The sequence below is a fragment of the Oenanthe melanoleuca genome, chromosome 8 (assembly GCF_029582105.1).
Source record: "Oenanthe melanoleuca isolate GR-GAL-2019-014 chromosome 8, OMel1.0, whole genome shotgun sequence".
Lineage (NCBI taxonomy): Eukaryota > Metazoa > Chordata > Aves > Passeriformes > Muscicapidae > Oenanthe > Oenanthe melanoleuca.
This window is the reverse complement of record NC_079342.1, coordinates 2,436,778-2,456,381: the sequence shown is the minus strand read 5'-3', so window position 1 is coordinate 2,456,381 and position 19,604 is coordinate 2,436,778. Positions and strand designations below refer to the sequence as shown.

Sequence of the window (19,604 nt, the reverse complement as noted above, 5' to 3'; positions counted from 1 at the left end):
GTTGGAGAGGGCTTGGAGCAACTTGGTGCAGTGAAAGGTGTTCCTGCCCATGGCAGGGGGTTTGGAAGATCATCTGATCTTTAAGGTCCTTCCCAACCCAAACCATTCTGTGATTCCATGATTTCCCAGCAAGGGAGGCTCCACAAGCTCTTTATAAACTCTCTTCCAACAAGCAAGGGCAGAATTTGTCCTAGTAGTGGTTATTGCTTTATCAGTGCTGTTGATGTTGAGTGAGTCTGAACAGAGCTCAGATGCTTCTCCTGGAAGCTCTTTGGGAAAACAAGGAGTAAAAGTAGTAACATTTAGGAAAAAAAAAAGGGGGAAAGAAAACTGGAGGAGAGCTGTAGTTACCCATACAATGGAGCAGCTTACTTAAGGAGTACAAAGAGCCATTTCTACACAGGCTATTTTCAGGGAAAAGCCTCACATTCAGTGACTCACAAAAGCGAACAGGCACCTTTTGATTTTAAGTTCAAGGTTTACATTAGTAATTTTGTCTGTTTTCTCTGTTAGTATTAATTAAATTGAGATAGTTTAATTAGTATTACTAAATTTGATCATTAGTAGTAATTCATTCTGCCTGCCATACTGCACAAATATGATGAAGCAGAAATAACTAAATTGTTTAATTTCATCTCATTTAATGACTTTACACTCCACCAGGACTTTTATTGGCATCTCACAGTATGTGTGAAAATTGCTCCAAGCTAGGCCAAGACCCAACTCCCTTTAGCCAACCATGTCTAATACATCCCTTCTCATCCAAAGGTGGATCATGTGCTGCAAAGCCTTTTCCCATTTCTCCAACAGAGAGCTGGCAACCTCTGGAGCCTGGGGTGGTCTTTCCTTGCCCATTCACACAGCTCCTATAGCATCCTGGCCCCAGTGGATCTTTACAGGACTTAACCCTGGATGGGGTTCCCCACAGTGTGACAGAAGTCCCTTCATGGATCCCCACAGCTGGGTCCCACAAGCATGATGCACGAGCTCCCAATTTTCTTAGAGGAGTTTAGCAAGGTACAGAGCGTCAGGAAAAATGCAGATGTCGAAAGTTCCCACGTTCAGGAGAGGTTTTTTTGTTAAGCTCAATGCCCTCTTGGCTTTCTTTTTTTAAGAGGAGTTGTGGGAAGGGGGGGTTTCCTGATGAATCAAGTCATTATTCCTCCAGCTCACTGTCTCCTGTAATTTTAAGGTCAAAAGTGCCAGAGTTGCCTCTGTGCTCCTATTTCTGTCCGTGTTAATTTGGAGACCAGTTTTGATCTCCTTGCCCAGTAACACCTAGGACTTGCCAAAACCCGAATTCCTCTTCCTTTTTTGCGGTCTCCAAACCCAGCCTTGCTCTACCCACCTCCCAAAACATGCTGTTGTCTTGGCCCCCTCGTCCTGGGGTCCCCAGCTGTCCCTGTGCCAGGAGTGTGCCCTGCCAGCCCCACTGCTCCTGCTGCCCACATTCCAGTTCCTCCCCTGGGCCTCCCAGTCCCCACTGACCCATCCCTCCTTTTTGCCTTGCTCTGATCAGGCTGGGCACACTTTGCTGTCCCCACAGGGCTGCTCATTTTTCACTTCACCCCCAGACAGGGAGCTGACTTTTGGGGTTGATTTTGGAGGGAGTGCTCGCTCTCCCAGCCTAAGTTATTCTCTCCCCTCACTTTCCTCTGTGTGCTCTGAAGCACTCTCAGGGCAGTCAAAAAAAGCAGCTGAACTACCTCTGGTAGTTGTAGGTCAACTACCTCTTGACCCATGATGGATCTTCTCCTGTTACACCACGGGGAGCCCCTGGACAGGCATGGGGTGGTGGATGGGTCCCCTGCAGCTCCACTGGGGCTGTCAGAGCCAGAATGACACAGGAGCTGGATGACCAGGGCAAGGAACCTCTGAAGGCTGTAGTGACCTTTCCCTCCTCCCTGCTCTCCAGTGGAGAAAAGGGGGGGCCGGTACCTTTTATACCCCAAACTGCAGAGCAAAGAGGCAGAGCCTCTGTAGCAGCTTGCTGCAGAGTCACCCGTGGCACTGGGAGCCCTGTGGCAGGGCAGGAGGGTGCAGCAGAGCCCTGGGTGTGTGTGTACGTGTGTGTCTCTGCGTGTGTGCTGGGCTGCTTGCTGCGAGCCCAGCCTGGGAGGCCCAGGCTGGGGCTCGATTTTCTTTGGATGACTTTCCCCAATTGTCTAAAGCAATAAAAGTAAAGAAACTTTTTTTGTTGGGGGGGGAGAAAAACGGTGGTTGAGGGGAGATTATTTTTGCAGTCCTGGTGCAGGCAGAACTCCTGAGGCTTCGGGGTGGGGAGGGGGGAGTTTTGCTCGCCTGAGGATTGCAGGAACTGGCTTAAATTGAATAAAACTGTAAGTACAGTATCGGGGACGGCGTAACAAGGAGTTCTGCAAAAGCAACACCACCGGAAAGCACAATGAAGAATAGAGCGGGTTACGCCGCGGTGAAAGTATGTACTGGTTGTTATAACACCGTGCCTCCAGAATAAATTATGTCCCTTTAAAAAGTAATACTTTAACTGTGGAGTTATATAGAGACAATTAAGACGATATTGTTCTCCTCATTTCCCTCCCCCCTGCCCTCCCTCCCTCTCTCTGCAGTAGCTCTGTGGAAACTTTTAATGCTGCAGCTTGAAACTTGGGCCTCTGGGTCTGAAATGCCTGAGAAAGCACTGCGGGCTCTAACTGTAAAACATTCCTTCGGCGGGCCCTGGAAACAGGGCGCGCTGGCGCAGGCGAAGTTCAGAGGGATCACATGGAAATGAGGGCTGGCTGCAGGCTCCCGAGGAGCGGTTTATTTCCCTTAAACCTGAACTTGAACTTGGGAAGGCGCAGCCGGGGCCTGGGCCGGGCCGAGGGGCTGGGAGCGGGGCCGCCGCAGGCCTCGGGCTCCCACCCTCGGGGCTGGGGGTCCCTGGGCTCCCGGCAGCTTTTGTGCCGTGTCCAGGGGGTTGCTGTACTTTGGGGAGCCAAAGGGTTTTGCTTTCATCCCAGCAAAAAGCTGGAAAGTCCCGGCACAGCGGCGTGTCTGCCGTCCCAGTTTCCACGGGGCTTCCCGGCATGAGGTTATAAGCGGCTCCAAGTCCCCGTGCACGTGTTGTTTCATAAAAGGAAAGAAATGAGTGAGATCTGCTGTAAGAAATATGGGATTGTTGCACTCCCGAGCAAATTTAACTGTGCTTCCAGCAGAGGAAAATACGGGGCTGTCTGAAAATGAGGCGTAAAGTGCAGAACTCAACCCCCCTCGCAAGCACATTTGCTTTTACCACAAAATAGATGTAAACCACGAGGTGGGTTTAAAGTTGGTTTTGCCTCTTTGATTCTGTGCATCCCACTGTTTCCTCCTTCTCCGGCAGAAGCCTGTACAGAGGGGGGAAGCGATTCTGATGCTGGCGGGTGTCACCCAGGTGTGGTGGCAGAGGTGGCTCCTGTCCCAGCCACAGGCGTGGGGCAGCTTCCTCCCCTTCTGCCCACAGCTGGCCTTGGCTCGGGGGTCATATTTTGGTCATTTCTGATTACTCCCGAACAATTTTGGCTATGTTTATAGCAAAACTTTGAAAGGATGAATGGGCGAAAAAAAATCCCGCTTGGCAGTAACTCAGGAAATATCTACAAAGATGTTCTTTCTGGAGCGAGATCTTATTTCAGGGTTTGTGTTAGGATCATTTTTATTCTGTGACAGCACATAAAGAGAGCGGGACAGAGCAATGAGGTCTGGCATAGCTAAAATCCCTTCTGTGTGTGTGAGGTTATATAGTTTATCAATGCAGAAACCACCACGGGCTTGGAAAAGTAAACAGCTGGCTTGGGTCTGTGCGCTGCACTTCGGAGTTGTCTGCAGGATTTAAATGGCTCGCCTGCGATTTTTGGAGCGGGGCAAATATATATAGTTTTCCTTTCAAACATGTCAAAAGGTTTTTTTGCAGTCGTTTGTTTTCTCAGCTCCTTTTTTATTTGTTGCAATTTTCCTTTCTGATTCATTCCGGTTTATTTTGCTTTTACAAACGGCTTCGCTGCCACCAGCAAGTCTACAAATAAATAATAAAAAAAGAAAGTTTCTAGCCCACTCAGAAAACCTTATGGCAGCGACAAATATCAGAGAAAGCCATCGTCTCTCTCAAAGATTTCATCTCACCCTCCACTTAATCCGCTTGCTGTACCTCAGATCTCAAGTAACTTTCATACTGTGGGCTCACTTTAATGGATAGAATCTATTTTTCATGAAAAAAGCAGGAAATAAGCTGTCTTTCGTACAAAGATTTACAAAATGTAATCATTGTTGAAATATTCTCTTTGAACTGCCTTGTCCGCAGGGGTGTCTGGCTCCCAATACCCCCGTTTCTTTAGAACACCCTTACAAGTTCTTCTGGTAGATCAGGTACACTGGTGGTTCTGGTCTTTGATGTCTTGAATGAATGAAAGAAAAGCATAATAAAAGAGAGCTGTTGATCAAGCATAAAATACTCTTTAAGCTGACAGAATGGCAGAGTTAACACATTCTAAGCTGCTTTTAGGTTTTTCCTTTTTTCCTCACATTTTCCTGTGCTTTGTGTACAGTGGGGGTTTTTATTTTTTGAAAAGTCTCTGATCTATGTAGTATGCCGTCCTCTAACAAAAACCAAAATGGGATTGTTTCTCTCTCTTTCTCCCTTTCTTTTTCCTCTCTCTCTTTCCTCCACTATCTTTTTTTTTTCTTTTTTTAAACAGCAAGGGTTGCAGTTTAGCATGGCTGCAGTCAGCTTTCAGCCGACCACGCAAAGTTTAGAAGTTATTTTGTAGGTTTCAAAGTCAATTTAATAACAAATTAGTGAACTTCACTGCTTGTTTTTTAGAAAAACTGGAGGAAAACTGTAACTGGCAAAATGTTCCCCAAGTAAGGGGAAGACCCTCTGCCTAAAAGCAATTTTGTAAACCAAAAGACAGGCAGGAAAATGACCTCATTGTGAGAGAACTTTTCTTTTAGAGGCAGAAAAAAGGGAAAGTTTTCTTCCTGTAGATCTAATTTAGATCTTAAGTTCCCATACATTATTTATACATCATATTCAGAGTGCCAGCCTACTCTGCTGACTAGCTTACATTTCAAACATTTGCCATTGATAAGTCTTTGCTGTATTATATTCAGGCTAAATGCGAATATGTCATAGCGCAGTCAATCTTTAATCCGCTGAGCTCCAGGTCGGGGCAGCAGGGGGTCCAGCACTCAGAGCATTGCTTTATACTTAAGAAACATCTGGGGCCAGCTGGGACACTTTACTGGAACATTCAGATGTCTGGAACAACAGCAGGAGTTACTGTATGAGTGTGTTTTCATAGGTTTGGGAGGGTTTGGGGTGACTTATTTAAAAACACGAGCTGTTCCCAACTTGAGGTTTGAACCCAAGCAGAAATCTTGCCTGAAGTGAGTTTGTTGGTCCCAGGAGAGAAGTGGTTTTGGACTACTATACATTTTTAATAGTCAGCAGGCAAAAGTGCATATTACAAAATTATTGCACGTAATTTAATGCAGTTTGCCACAACTGGCATTCCCGCAAAAACTATTGGATGCAGAGCTACTGTACACATTGCCTGGAGACCAGTGTCCCTCCTGGGACAGGTTTTATCTGCCTCCAGACAATACAAATGTGCTCGGAGTGGGGAGTGTGACTCTCCTGGTGCGGATGTTGGACAACCAGAAGATTCTCTCACTGTTTTATGTCCCTTTGGGGATGACCAACATGCTACTTACGTCCCTGTTGGTATTTCAGTCTGGAAAATATAATTACTAAATAATTAATCCCAGCTCTAAGAAAATAACTCCAATAGGCACAAAGGTGACCTTGTCTTTTATATTCACCTTTCGGTCCTATGCAGTAGGATCAGATTTTGGGCCTGGGGAAACTCTGGAGGAAGCACTAGAAGAGTGGGATGAATTCAGATGAGGGGTAAACCAGAGGCAGTTGCTGTGTCTGCAGGAGCCCTCCAGCCAGTCGCACCAGAAGCTGAACTGCCACTGTCTCCCCTCACCCTGGCAACCCTTTTGAAGTGGCATCAAAGGCCCAGTTTTGTCCCCTTGCTTTCACACGACGCACCGTGGGGAAGAGTCTTCCCGGCACCTCTCACAAGGTGATGCCAAAAGGCCCAGTTCCCTGCTTAACTGCTCACATTCTCATTTTATCTTTGCAACCAGAGGGACTCGTTACCCTTATTCACCTCCCCGGGGTTAATGTTCGTGGGAGCCTCAAAGTTCTTGAGGTGACTGAAATATCATCCCCAAACAAAACAACGCTGCGCAATGAGACCTCACAGGTACCAGCGGTTCAGCTGGCGAGCTCTAAAGCTGTGGGGTTTTATTTTATTTTATTTTATTTTATTTTATTTTATTTTATTTTATTTTATTTTACTTTACTTTATTTTATTTAGGCTCTTATCACAGGTGGGTTTTCCCACCCAGGCCCGTGCTTCCTGCACACGCCCGGGGCAGCAACGGCCGCAGCAGCCATGATTGAAGCCCCGATGGCACCGACCTGTCCCGCCTCTAGGCACACAAACTGGGCTGCAACCCACAGAAAATGGCTATCACTGAGCAGCTCTGAGCCCTGAGTGGGTATGGGGAAGCCAAAGCTGCCGTGCGTGGAGTTTGTCAGAGTTTCAAACGTGTGAATGTCCTTAAATAACCTACATCGCCCAGAGAAATAAGCCAACTGTCACACCCAGTTCTGGATTCCGCATTAACAACCTCCTTCCGCAGCGTTAAACTTTGCCCTTGAGGACTTTTGTTTAACTTCTTAATTCGAAAAACAGATAGGGAGGGTGCACAGCCCCGGCTTTCTGCGCGAGCTGAAAGGTCCCATTGTTGGGGCAGGAGATGTGCAGGTAGAAGCAAACGGAGCAAGTTTGGGTTGGATTGTCGTTGTGGTTGGAAACACGTGAGCGGTGCTCGCGGGCAGGCTGGGGGTGAGGGATGGCATGCAGGAAGGCTGAGCTGAGAAGGTTTCCACAAACAATGGGCCTGTTCCTCAGGCAGAAACTGCCACAGGAGTCGATGAGGCACTTTGAGCTTTTCGCCTGTTAAATATCCAGAATCAGGGAATGTTTCCTTGCTGTTCTTCCTGTACAAGAAGATGCTTGTCAGGAGTGGCTGGAGGATTTTTGTGTGTCTCTGCTATCTCCAGGAGTGCATAAGAAACAAATAGACTTGCGCTATCAGAGAACCGTAATTGCCATCTCAGACTTCCTGTTTAGGATTCAGTCAAGTAGATATTGTTTATGGATCATAAAACCTTACTACTGTGAGGATTCTCAAATACGAGTTTCAACTTTCATGGTGCAGTAAATTAGGGGGAGAAAAAAAAAAGTGTGATAATACTCCTCAGAGAACAGTAAAATAGAGCTCTGCAATGGTTAAATGGAATTTTATAAGCACATTCAGTGTGGAACTGTTTTGCATTACATGAGTTGAATACCTTAGAGATGACACACATCTGCAGGCACTTTATTAAATCCTTAGTCAGCACTTTTCAACCTGATGAGATTACTTCTTCATTTGACTGGAGAAAGGGAAGCAAAGATCTCGTACCGGACTGCAGCATTCTTTCTGATGTTTCACCTTGAGCACTGGAGAAGGACAGTGAGATGCTCGGCAGGACAATACAGACTCGTAGTGGCACCGACAACTGCGTGGCAGCAATTTTACTGAGCAGGACCTTTAGCTCCAGTGGGTTCATTTAGCTCTAAACTCGCTGGGAGAACAGTACTGCAAAGTAAATAGAAGGGAAATAAAACACCGGCTCTTTTATGAAAAAGCACAGAGATAATATCATCCTGACCGTACTGTGATAGGGCCCATGATTTAAATGGAGATTTTAAATTAAGAAAGGCAACACCGCCTTCTCCGAGTGGTTGCAGTCGGATAGGTTACAGAACTGAGGGGATGAAATGGGTGAGGTGCTTAGACATTGAGCAGCACTCTAAAGCAAGGCACAAAATACTTCAGCCATCTAAATGTAGGGATCCAGGCTTCTTTTTTTTTTCATTCTAAGCTCCCTAATAATGCAAAAAAAAAAAAAAACAACCCTTGATAGGTCCCAGCTATCGGGTCTCCAAGTGCCTAATGCGCTTCCTAGACGTTTTCATTTGAGGCCGGAGGTCTCCTCTCCCTTGCAGAGAAGTTTCACAGGTGCTCCAGAGGAACAATGGTGCTCTTCAGCCCTAATCCTGGAAGACTTAGACGTGTATAGGAGGCTTGAGGGGGATATGAGATCTTAATATTAAAATGATTAGCAGAAAAAGGAGGATCATTCTGTGTGCGCGCTTCAGCTGTAAGATGCTCTAAATTAAACCGGTGTCCCGAGAGCGGTGCTGGTGGGATCTGCTGGCTAAATGCTCCCTCTGTCTCGCTGTTCTGCTGCCTCAGCCCATAAAACATCTCATCCAAGTGGGGCTGCAGGAGCAGGCGGAGCGGGACGCAGCTGCTGGCGAAGCGCTCCGAGTTTGGGTCCCGTAAAAGCAGCTTTTCACTCAGGGCCATGCAGAGCCCCGGCAAGGAAGTTTTGAAAGGAGCGTGCGGTTTGGTTCGGGTCTCTCCTGTAAGGGTTAAGTTTTTCATTGGTATTAAGGCCGAGCAGTGTCTGCAGGAGTCATATTGACACCCTAGTGCATGGTAACTCTACTCCTTTATTGACATGTTGCTAGTCAGGAGCACAATAGCGCTCTGTGTCTGCAAATCATTGCTAAAATCATCTCAAGAAAAAAAAAAAAAAAGTTTGAAAGCCCAACGCGAGACAAAGGCCCCAGAGCTGCACTGCGCCGCTCAAAACTCCCGAGTCAGCAACTTCTATTGATTAAAAACTAACCTTTAAAGTAACTCGCAGAGTGTGTGGTTAGCATTTAAATTTAAACATGTCATGAGTTGATTTGTGTTACTGAATACCAACTCCGAAGGAGTTACATTCACATCAGATTTTTTTTTTTCTAATTCCCTTAAGCAGCTAAAGTATTTCATGAAATGTCAATAGGGCAGGGGGGAAAAAAAAGGTGTTTTGGAGGGAGGGGACTCGCGCCCAGCCTCGCCGTTTCTTTTCCCATGCAAATAGTCACCCCAAAAAGAAAAGTGTGGGGAGCGACACACAATAATTAGACCTTTGTCTAACTTTCCCAAGTGCCAGAGAAAGACAGATTAATTAAATATACAACAGTGTTGGTTTTTGGAGTGGGGGTCTCTCTTGCTGTGGAGGTCATAAATTAGGCAGAATAAATAGTTCAGTGTGTTGGGAGCGGGGCTCGACGTCAGCGCGGCTGGCGGCGGTGGGAGGGCGCAGCGCCGCGCTTGCGGATGGCGGTCACGTCTGGGGCTGTCTGGTTGCCCTTAGCAACGAGACATGATGTAACACCGGGATGAACTTGAACTTGGGGGACTTGAAAAGGGAACAATAGACCAGAGCAATCAATAAAGCCTATTTCAGTGAAGGATTACAGAGCCGCTCTGGGGTAACCTTGTCTGCGAGGCGCGGGGTGAATAGCGAGATGCGTGAAGGAGCGCGGGGCGGCGGGGGACGGACGGACGGACGGAGGGACGGACGGACGGAGCGGCCGGACACACGGACGGAGGGGCGGGGGGGCGGCGGAGCCCGGGCGGGACGCGGGACGCCAGCGCCGCCAGCCCCGGCCCCGCGCGGCCCCACCTCCGCAGCCTCTGCGCTTCTGCTTTATTTCCTGCTTCAAAAAAAAAAAAAAAAAAAAAAAAAAAAAAAAAAAAGAGAGAAAAGAAAAAAAAAAAAAAAAAAAAAAAAAACAGTTTTTGAAACGAGGCGGGAGTGGCGAGGGCAGCGGCTCCCGCCAGCGGCGGGCCATGTGCCGGGGCAGCGGCCGTGGAGCGGCCGGACATCGGAGATGGGAAACATCGCCTGGAACTGTTCATCCGCTCCACGGCCGCGCTGCCTTTAACCCTTCCACTCCATCACCTCGCAGTTTTAACCCCTCTACTCCATCGCCTCTGAATTTTTAACCTCTCTACTCCATCACCTCTCAGTTTTAACTTCTCTACTCCATCACTTTGCAGTTTCCAGCCCCTCCACTCCGTCTGCTCTCAGTCTTTACTCTCTGAACTCCATCACCTCAGTCTTAACCTCTCTAACTCCCATCATCTCCCTGTAACCCCTCAACTCCATCACCTCAGTCTGTAACCCCCCCTTCTCCTTTACCTTGCAGTTTTAACCCCTCCGCTCCCTCCTTTCTCAGACTTTACTCCCTCTCCTCTCTGCTGGGCAGTGCCAGAGTTTCCAGTCTGGCCAAAAACCTTCACACGCAAAGAATAAGTGTGAGGGACAATCCTAAAAAGTTTGGAGAAGGTGGGAGCTGGCAGTGGCTGGAGGTGCCAGCAGTGGCTGAAGATGTCTCCAGCACAGCACTGCTCACACTCCACGTCCCTGCACCCACCTAAAAATCAGTAGGGCCCCGCAGTCAGGGAGGAGAACGGGACTTGGCTCCGCTTCACGAACCCTGCCAGAACTTTCCTCTGTTTATAAACTTTACATATGAGAACTATTTCGTTTAATTGCAGCCTGAGCAAGTCTAAATATAAAATCTGTAGGCAATAGATGGAGCCGATATGGGACCGGTGTGTTTGTATTCAGAAGGGCGAGCGGAGGAAGAGTTAGTTAATGAGGTGTATTGGAAGCAGGACAACTTCTCCGATCCTGCTATTTATTTTACCAGTTCCTACCTCCATGGCAAGACCACATAATCTCCAAGTCCCACATGAAACTTGCCTCAGTCTTCCGTAAATGTTCCTAAGTCCTCCCTGAGCTGATTGTGCTATCAATCACATCAGAGGCCGAAAAGGAGCGGAGGAAAAGCTTGGTAAAACTTGTCATCGGTCCGTGCACGCGCACGGACGCACCTCATATATCACAGGAGCCCCAGCAAAAAACGGGGTATCAGCAACAGGCTCTTTAATACCTGACTCTTTCTTGTTGTGTTCCTTTACTCCAGGCTAAATAGTTGCCTCTTGTTGGTGTATTCCCACAGCAATATGTCACTGCCAAGGAGCATCCCCCCGCGCGCACGGTCCCAGGGCCTAACACTGCTCTCATTGATGGCGGGTTCAGGTTGGGCTGACCCTGCCGGGGCTGGGATGGGCTCTCCCCGGTGTGATGGCACTGCCCCGGCTCCAGCAGAGCCCACTCCAGCTTCCCAACTGTGTTTATTTTCCTATGGAGGGGCGAAATTGTTTTCTGTGCTCCGGGCATCTGCGCCGTTGGGTTAAGGACGGTATTGTTGCGGGGCTGAATTCTCAGGGAATTCCCTGCCTTTGGGAAACAGAAGGAAAAGAAAAAAAAAATATTTTCTCAAAGAAGAGCTATTAGTTGAGGCCCACGTTTTGTTTTGAAACACAAGTATGGGGAGAAGTATGGGACATTTTCACTGATCCACTTTCCCTCAGATTTGCTTTATCCTGGCTTTTCTGTAGCGGTCCACATTTCTCCTAAGAAAACAGCCCTGTTGTTGAATTTCTGTGCATCTGTTCCAGCGAGACAGTTGAAGCAGGGCAGTATAAAGCAACAGATGCTTATGCTGGCACATGCCTAAATACCCAAGAAAACCCCGACTGCAGGGTGATAAATGGCACAGGGAGGCGAATGTGTATCGCCTTTTCAGGGGATTAGACAAAAGTGAACTGGAGGGATCTTCAAGCCATCATCTATTAAAAAGATTGATAACTTGTAACGTGACATGACCCCCGCGTTCATCTGTAGCTATGTCCAGCGACTGTCGGCGAGGGAAAAAAAATATATTGATTTGTACAGTATTTTTAATTAAGCTTTGTAATTAGGTCAATTCGTCACGGTCTCAATTAGCCCCCCTCTTGGTGGAGGAGGCTGGCGGCGGTGCCCGGAGCCCTTGGGGAAGCGGCGAGAGCGGGCGGCCGGGGCTGACGCTTCTCCTTTCTCTTTTGCAGTCCTGGTACCTGGGATAAAAGTCTCCGCTTCCCACCACGCACCGGACAGACCACCAGACCCCTTCCCACCTCTGTAACACGGAAGCAGCAGCAACGCAGCGCAGCGACTTCACATCGGCGGAAGGGGAGGCGAGCAGACACCGACAGCAAACTCGTACATGGAAATGGCAAACGTTATGGTTGAATGGCAAAGGCCGTAACTTTCTCTCGAGATTTGATTTTAATTTTTCTTTTATTTTTTTTTAATTTTTTTTTCTTTTTTTTTTCTTTTTTTTTTTTTTTTTAGACAACTTTAGGACTGTTGTAATTTCTCAAATGGTGCTGGAAATGGTTGGGCTTCATAACTTTTGAAGTGTTTCATTGGTAGTGTAAGCGTTAGGTGACACTGAGTAGAACTAGCCTCTGCTGCTGCTTACCAACTCGCTGTTGTAACACACTTTCCATATGGAGCCTAACTGTTTTACAGTATCCTCATCGGATTTTCCCATACAGGTGTGAGACTTCTTGAGAAATCATGAAACACACTTAAACTATAACTTTTGTAGTAGCTGAATTCTGCAATATATAACTTACCGGACAGACATAGAGCATGTTTTTTTTTTTTTTCTGTAACATATCGGGGAAAAAAAAAAATGCAGGTTTCTTTTTTTTGTTGTTATTGTTGTTGGGGTTTTTTTTTCTTTTTTTTTTTTTTTTTTTTTACAGTCGGCACTTAGAGACGTAACATGAACCATAAGAGCATTGTCAACAATTTTTTTCCACTCGATTGCAGAGCGATTTAAAACATCAAACTACTACTATTCACTAAAAAAAAAAAAAAGAAAAAAAAGAAAAAAGTTTGAAATGCTGCACTTACATTTAAAAAAAAACATTTTTCAACAATTTTCAACAATTACACAAAAATTCACGCAGAAATGGGGAAGTTGGTCTGTTTTGACAGAAACTGACAGGAATCAATCAAAACAATCGAATTTTGAATTGAGTAAAGTGCAATTTCATTGGATAGCTAAATATCTTTGTAAGATAGAGATTGTTGAAAATTCTATTTTTGTTTTCCAAGTCCTTCCACCCCAGGACTCTAAATTATTGGGGTAAAAAACAGCCTTGCAAGAAAAAGGGGAGCTATTTTTGCTTTTTATGTTTTTTATTGTTGAACTTGTATCCCTTTAAAACTGAAGGAAAATTAAAAAAAAAAAAAACAAATCTAATGGTGCTTTTACCACAATATGTTAACTACATTAAATGCTAATTAATCATTTTCTGTTATCAAAGCACATAACTAAAATGAAATCATAATATCTGTTAATTTTATAAGCTAAAAGTCACTATAATGGATTATGCCAATTCTGACAAATTTTACGTGTTTCCGGCAATATAGGGTTTATCAGTTCTCAAACACCTTGGGAATAAGAGAGAACGGTCCAGAAAGTAAAACACCTTCGTGTCCCTGAACTGGTACATTTTCTGGACTGTGAAGAAATCATTACAGAAACGAACGATGCTGATCTTCTTACAACTTATGCCAGTTCAAAGCAAGGGCACTTGCTGAAGAAGAAAAAAAAAAAAAAAAAAAAAACAAAATAAGTAGAAAATGGAAAAAAAAAAAAAAAAAAAAAAAAAAAAGAAGTTTGGACCCCAAACGTCCTGTATCTTATGTACAAAAAAAAGGAAAAAAAAAGAAAAAAAAAAGAGTGCAAGTGATTTTTTCTATCAGACAGCGGAGCACCCCTTTGCTTCACATGCAACTTTAAGAAGGTTTCCTATACTATACATATATATACGTTCTGGTTGGCAAGTCCAGCTAATCAGAGAAAGTCTCTGCATGTTCTAGTGTTAGTAACTAATTTTTATATAGTTAATGTAGGGTAAAGTAGAGTGCATTAAGACACAATATTGTAATCCCTATTCCAGGCACTTGCCTTTAAACTATGTTTGTTCGACCCTTCAGAAGGGTTTCTACTACTGTCCTATACAATCAAGTAACTGAAATTCTTGGGAAGACACTTTGCTCCTCATCTTTTCCCTGAAACGATGTTTTGTTTTGTTTTCTTAATTTGCACGAAACAAAAAAAAAAAAAAATTCCATATCAATGTGCCTTGCCCTGGATAGCGATTATTTGTGGAATTGTTGCACATGTTCCTATATTGAAAGGGGTTTTTCCCTAGTCAAGCATTTGGAGACACTTTTTGTAAATGTGACTTTTATGTCAGCCATTGTCAGTTCCAACATCTAGAATTAAATAGGATGTTAGTTGTTCCGCAGATAGGAGTAGTGTTTATTGTCCTGTATGGTCAGTGGCAGTGCTATTCTGAGATCTGTAGATGCTAGATTATCAGTATTTTTGGATGTTGCTGCATTTTACCTTTTATTTGGAGTCTTCCTTTTTTTGTTTTGTTTTCTCCCAGATATATGAAAATATGCAATACCTGCTTATATCATGTAGAAAAGCTTAGCAATTATTAATTTTTCTTTTAATTTTTTTTTATTTGACCAAAGTTGGTGCTGCACTTGACGCAGTGTGTTTTAGGTGTTTGTCTTTGTACTTTTGTGATTTTTGAATGCACATGCAGGAAGGGCTCTTCTTAGAGAAGCAGTCAAACTGTGAAGCACTAAGCTGAACCCTGCTTCAAGCAATTTTTGTTTTACAACTGTTCCTTTCACAAGCAAGCCTTAAAAAAAAAAAAAACTTCCTTTTTCTTCAGATCCCACACCCATTTTTATTAGCAGACTGCAATCAATCCACATTCAATAAAAGTATATAATGCCCATTTTTATATGCACGTTTTTAAACTTCCAAGTTCTGAAAATTGTTTACTGGTTATTCTCTATTTAAGGAAAAAATAAAATGTTTTGGATTTTCATATGTGTCTGATAAGTGGTTGAGTAGTCATTTTGCTCTATTGTATTGTGTGATTGTTAGTATATGGTATCACATCCTCTAGCCAGCATCCTTTGCCTTCCCTATAGCACTTAGCTGGGCATTACTTTATTAAGACATATGTGCACTAAAAAAAAAAAAATAGCAGCTTTCAGTGCTTCACAGTGAAGGGAAAAAAGCCTAGACAAACATTTTGTCAGAACCTTGCTATGAGACAAGGTATTACCAGTAAATTGGTTGTATATACAATAAAATTGCACCCTTTTTTAAACAAAACAAACTAAGCAATAGTTTGGGCAGTTAGTTGTTTTTAGTGAGCATGTTGTAGTCATGGCTGCAAAGAGAGAGAATTAAACTGCCCACTCAGAAGATATGTAATTTGTATGTTGTATAGTTTTATTGATTACACTGATTTATTCTACCCTATTTTATAATGCAGGACTTTTGTAATGTTGTTTAAATGAGGAAAAATTTCTGTCAAATTAGCTTAGTGGAATTTCTGATTGTTCGTTATAAAGGCAGCGTTCATAGAATTGCTTTTTTTTTTTTTTTTCCTTTGGGAACTGGATTTAAGTTAAAAACTTTCCCGTTTCCTTTTTTTGTATGTATTTAAATACAGTTATTTTTCTTCTCTCAATGGTATAGCATATTCCTATGCTTGAGAAGTATAGGCTACTGAAGAACCATTGTAAATGGACATTACAGGTATGCTGTATTTTTGAAGGTATTTTTGTCATATTAAGTTTGATGACGCTAAAGTTAGGGAACTCTGAGCAGAATTGCGAGAAAAAAAAATGTTTTAAAGGCTTTAAAACATTAGGTAGGAGGTCAAGGGTGTTAACCAACAGGGGTTGTAAAGTATTACACACTAAATTCAGTTTGCGTTCACCTTCCTCTCACGCAGGAAACGCGGCAGTTCCGTTCTGTGCAGGTGTAGAGAACAAACAGTGTTGTAGTCCTCCTTCAGAGGAGCGGGGAGGCGAGCAGGGATGGGCAGGAGGGATGGAGCATCCATCCCTCCCTCTCTCCATCCCTCCATCCATCCATCCATCCATCCCTGGATGGTGGCGCCGTGCGGGCGGCGGCAGAGCCCCGGCCCCGCGCCGGGCGCTCCTTTGGAGTCACCCAAAAACTTTATTTTGTTTTTTTCTTTTTTTTCCTCCCCGCCTCCTTCTCTCCAGAACTGTCAGACGCACAAATTCTCTGACCTGTGCCCACCCCGCCCACCCAAATTTAAAGCCCTAGGGATGGCTTAGCGCGAATTGACTTTTTCCCGAGTTAATTCCTTTCTTGTTTCCCCACTTTTTTCGGGTTTTTTAAAAAAAGATTTTTTTTTTTTTTGGAGCGAGGGCACTTGCTTTTCTCATGCCGCACACCCCAGCAATGCCATTATTATTTATTCTTCTTCCTTTATAACAAAAAAGACTTTCGGGCTTCGAGTTTAGGCAGCCATGGTACACTTTGTCTCTGTTGCTTGTTCCCCCTCCCCTTAAGGTCGAAGGGGAAAAGAAACACCAAGTTTTCTCAACTCCACAGTATTCAGTCAGCCCACAGGAATATGCAAAATCCCTCTAACATTTTTTTTTTCTTTCTCTAGTTCTCTTTGTTCCGTATATTTGCAGCTTTGTAGTAACAGTGTTATAAAATATTTACTGTACAAAAATACAAAAAAACCCAGATACATAGCCTAAAACAGTTTTTTTTTCCTTGTGGTGAATTATTTTTTTTTAAGAATGTCAGTTAATATTGTACTTTGCATTGTGTCTCTGGAAATATCTTTTTTTTTTCTTTTTTTTTTATTGGTAGAAGGCCTCCATCGAACAAAATTAAAACCATAACCGGCATGACAATGTAAGGAGAGCTTCAATGGCACCTAAACAATAAATAAATAACAAAAATCAACCTCATGAGGTCTGTCGGAGGCAGGTCTTGTGAAGTTAACACTGCCTGCTAGGCAGGATTTTCATTAAATCAAGCTTACAATGCCAATTTTGTCTTGAAGTCAATGCATGTATTACTGTTTGACAGTAAACCCAGCTATGCCATCATCAAGTCCAAGGCTGCGCAATAGTCTAATTAGTATCGAGTACATTTTCCTTTTATTTTTTCCAATAAAAAAGCAGTGGGATGAAAATTGCTTTGATATATAGCAGGTAACATTGAAGCTATTCCATAGCACTTAACTGTAGTGAATACTGTGTCACCAATTCTGAAATCAATTTAATGTTTAATGCAAATCCATTACATGGTGCTATTACAGGCTGGCAAAATGATTTACAAAAATGTGACAACTTGGGCTCAATTCACTCTGCTTTCCAACAATGTAAATGCATAGCAGTGTTTATCTGCATGAAAACTATGCACTAATCTATCTGAAAAAAAAAAAAAGAAAAGAATATATCAACTTTGGTATCTACTTTCCGTTTACTTCGATCCTTGCCTTTTCGGTCATTGTTATAATGCCAGCTTTAGGACAGAAAGAATTATAAGAAAACCAGCATAATACCTGATATATTAAAATGTAGTGCCTGTGAAATCTGTATTATATTGCTCTTCTGAAGTAAGATTTTTCTACACCGGTAGCCTTCGCTGTCTGTCAGAACCTTCTGATATAGGTGATGTAAAATAACCGTACAATATTAATGCATGCTATTCCATAATGCTTAGTAGCTGTATGAATATTACTCAAAGTTATGTTAGTCTTTTTTTCTGACTTGGTTCTTGTCAGATAGGTTTAAAGATATTTCACTGAGAACGCAAATTCTGTCTTTATTGATTTGGGGTGTTTTCAGTATTTTGGAGGTATACATTTACTTAAATTCAGTATTACTTGTGTTTTGGGTTTTTTTTCTTTTTTTTCTTTTTTTTTCCTTTTCTTTTTTTTTTTTTCTTTTTTTTTTTTTTTTTTTTTTTTTTTTTTTCCTAGAGGGCAGGACATGGTGTTTGAGACCAGAAATCCGTGCCTGGTAAGAATTTTCGTCTCGAAAAGCTACCCTAAGAATTCAGAGAGCTTGCTCTGAAGAACAGTTCAAATTGAAGGGACAGTCCTTTAAAACCCACAAACGAGACCGAGCTCATGTTGCGAGAGATTTCTTAATGGGCAGCGGTGAACCAGGTACCCATGCTTGACCCTTCTTCACACCAGACTTCCTCATATAGAAAGAAAAAAACCCTTTTAAAAAAAAAAAAAAAAAAAAAAAAAAAAGAAAAAAAGAAAAAAAAAACCTCATGTGGTTGTTTAGTTTCATGCACAGTTGCAATATTTTTCTTCAAACAAAACTCTGTACAAAACTTTGGGCCCGATTCATAAAAGCTCCTTTGCTATTAACACGGGAGGCTGGTGGGCTTTTCTCCTCCAAAATTGAGGGTGGGCTTCGCCCTGGCGAGCCCCGCTGGCCCTGCTCTCCCTCCCCTTCCCCTCTCCGGCTCCCCCAGCCCCGCGGAGCCCAGGAACGGGTGGGAAGGGGCCGTGGAGGAGGCGAGGCAGGACCATGCTCCGAGCCCCAGAGGTGCAGGTTGGCAGGAGGAAAAGGAAAAGGGGGAGGACGGCTCCGGCCTCACAAAAGAGATCTTGTCCAGAACAAAACGCTCTCGATCGCTACCTCTGAGCTCTAGAGAAACCCTCCGTCGCCCGCAATGTGAACTTTTGTACTTTGGATGCTTTTTTTATTTTTTTTTTTTTTTAATAGGGAAGACTGTTTTCCACTTAGTTAATCTTCTATGCTCGAGCATGAACAAAAACAATTGTGTTGGGTGAAATTCCACCCCCCCACCCCCCTTTTATCTGCATCCACAAATTAATATGAGGGGAAAAACAAAAGGAAGATGAGTTTCTAGACGGAGCATGGTAGGGCGAGAGTGCCCGGCTCGGCATCCGCCACCGACGCCGCTCGTCCTTGTTGCACCTGCTGCCTTGGGGACAGGGCCACGAAATTCTTGGGAAATACAATCAAGGAGAAATCTCCATTTTGGCCGGCTGTGCAGGTTCTCCTGAGCTCTGCCCCAGCCCAGCCCAGTCCCTCAGTGGCGGGTTGAGACTCGAGGCGCTAAAATTTCCACCGGCCGTGTGAAAGATCTGCTGCAAATTCACTTGACACCCGTGTTAATACCATGTCGTGTTCATTTTTTTTTTATGAGTCAGGCCCCTCGTGCCTCTAGTATACTTGTATTGACTCTCATAGTTACCATTTTAGTTTTACTGTGTTCTGTGAAAAAAATTGTAATTGGTTGAGAATCACTGTGGGCATCCATTCTTATTCAACTAAGTCTCCGCAGGTTTTTTGAGCTGGTGTGGATTAGTTTAACTCTTGTATTCAACCATTAGTGCTACCACCTTCTCACATTACAATACAATTACTGGAAGCAAGTACTGCATTTCCTATGCAACAAAAAAGGAAAATAAAAAATTGCTAATGCTAAGAGGCCGTGTTGTTATTTACTCCCAGCCGGGCACGGGGTGGGGTTGTGGCTGTAGGACCGCGGGCATCGATGGCATCAACCTCTCCTGGCCCCAGCCCTGCAGCCTGGGCAGGCTCCCAGGCAGCAGCTTCATCCCAAATCACGGGGATATTTGGTTAAATCCAGTCACTCTTGTCACATCAGCCACCCTTCCCTGTGTTTTTGGTGTCCCGTCACACAGAATCGTTCCTCGCGCAATATCGGATCAATCCTCGGCAAACATCTGCAGATTAATCATTCAAATTAAAGAGACGAAGCTCACCTAGGAAAGATGCAGGAGATCAAATGCTGCAAATGCTACAATGCATCTTGAAGTGGAGCTAGGCTATAAAAACATTTCCAAAT

The 19,604-nt window shown here is 44.0% G+C and overlaps 1 protein-coding gene across 9 annotated transcripts in view; it reads left to right on the top strand.

The window, feature by feature from the left end:
- NFIA (nuclear factor I A) overlaps positions 1-19,220 on the top strand; it is a 198,512-nt gene extending 179,292 nt beyond the window's left edge. For all 9 annotated transcript variants that reach the window (XM_056498187.1, XM_056498193.1, XM_056498189.1 and 6 more), the window contains one exon: positions 11,923-19,220. In XM_056498187.1, the coding sequence (XP_056354162.1) occupies positions 11,923-11,940 (18 nt within the window). In that variant the 3' untranslated portion in view covers positions 11,941-19,220. The remainder of the gene's footprint in view (positions 1-11,922) is intronic.
- Positions 19,221-19,604: the final 384 nt, after the last annotated feature.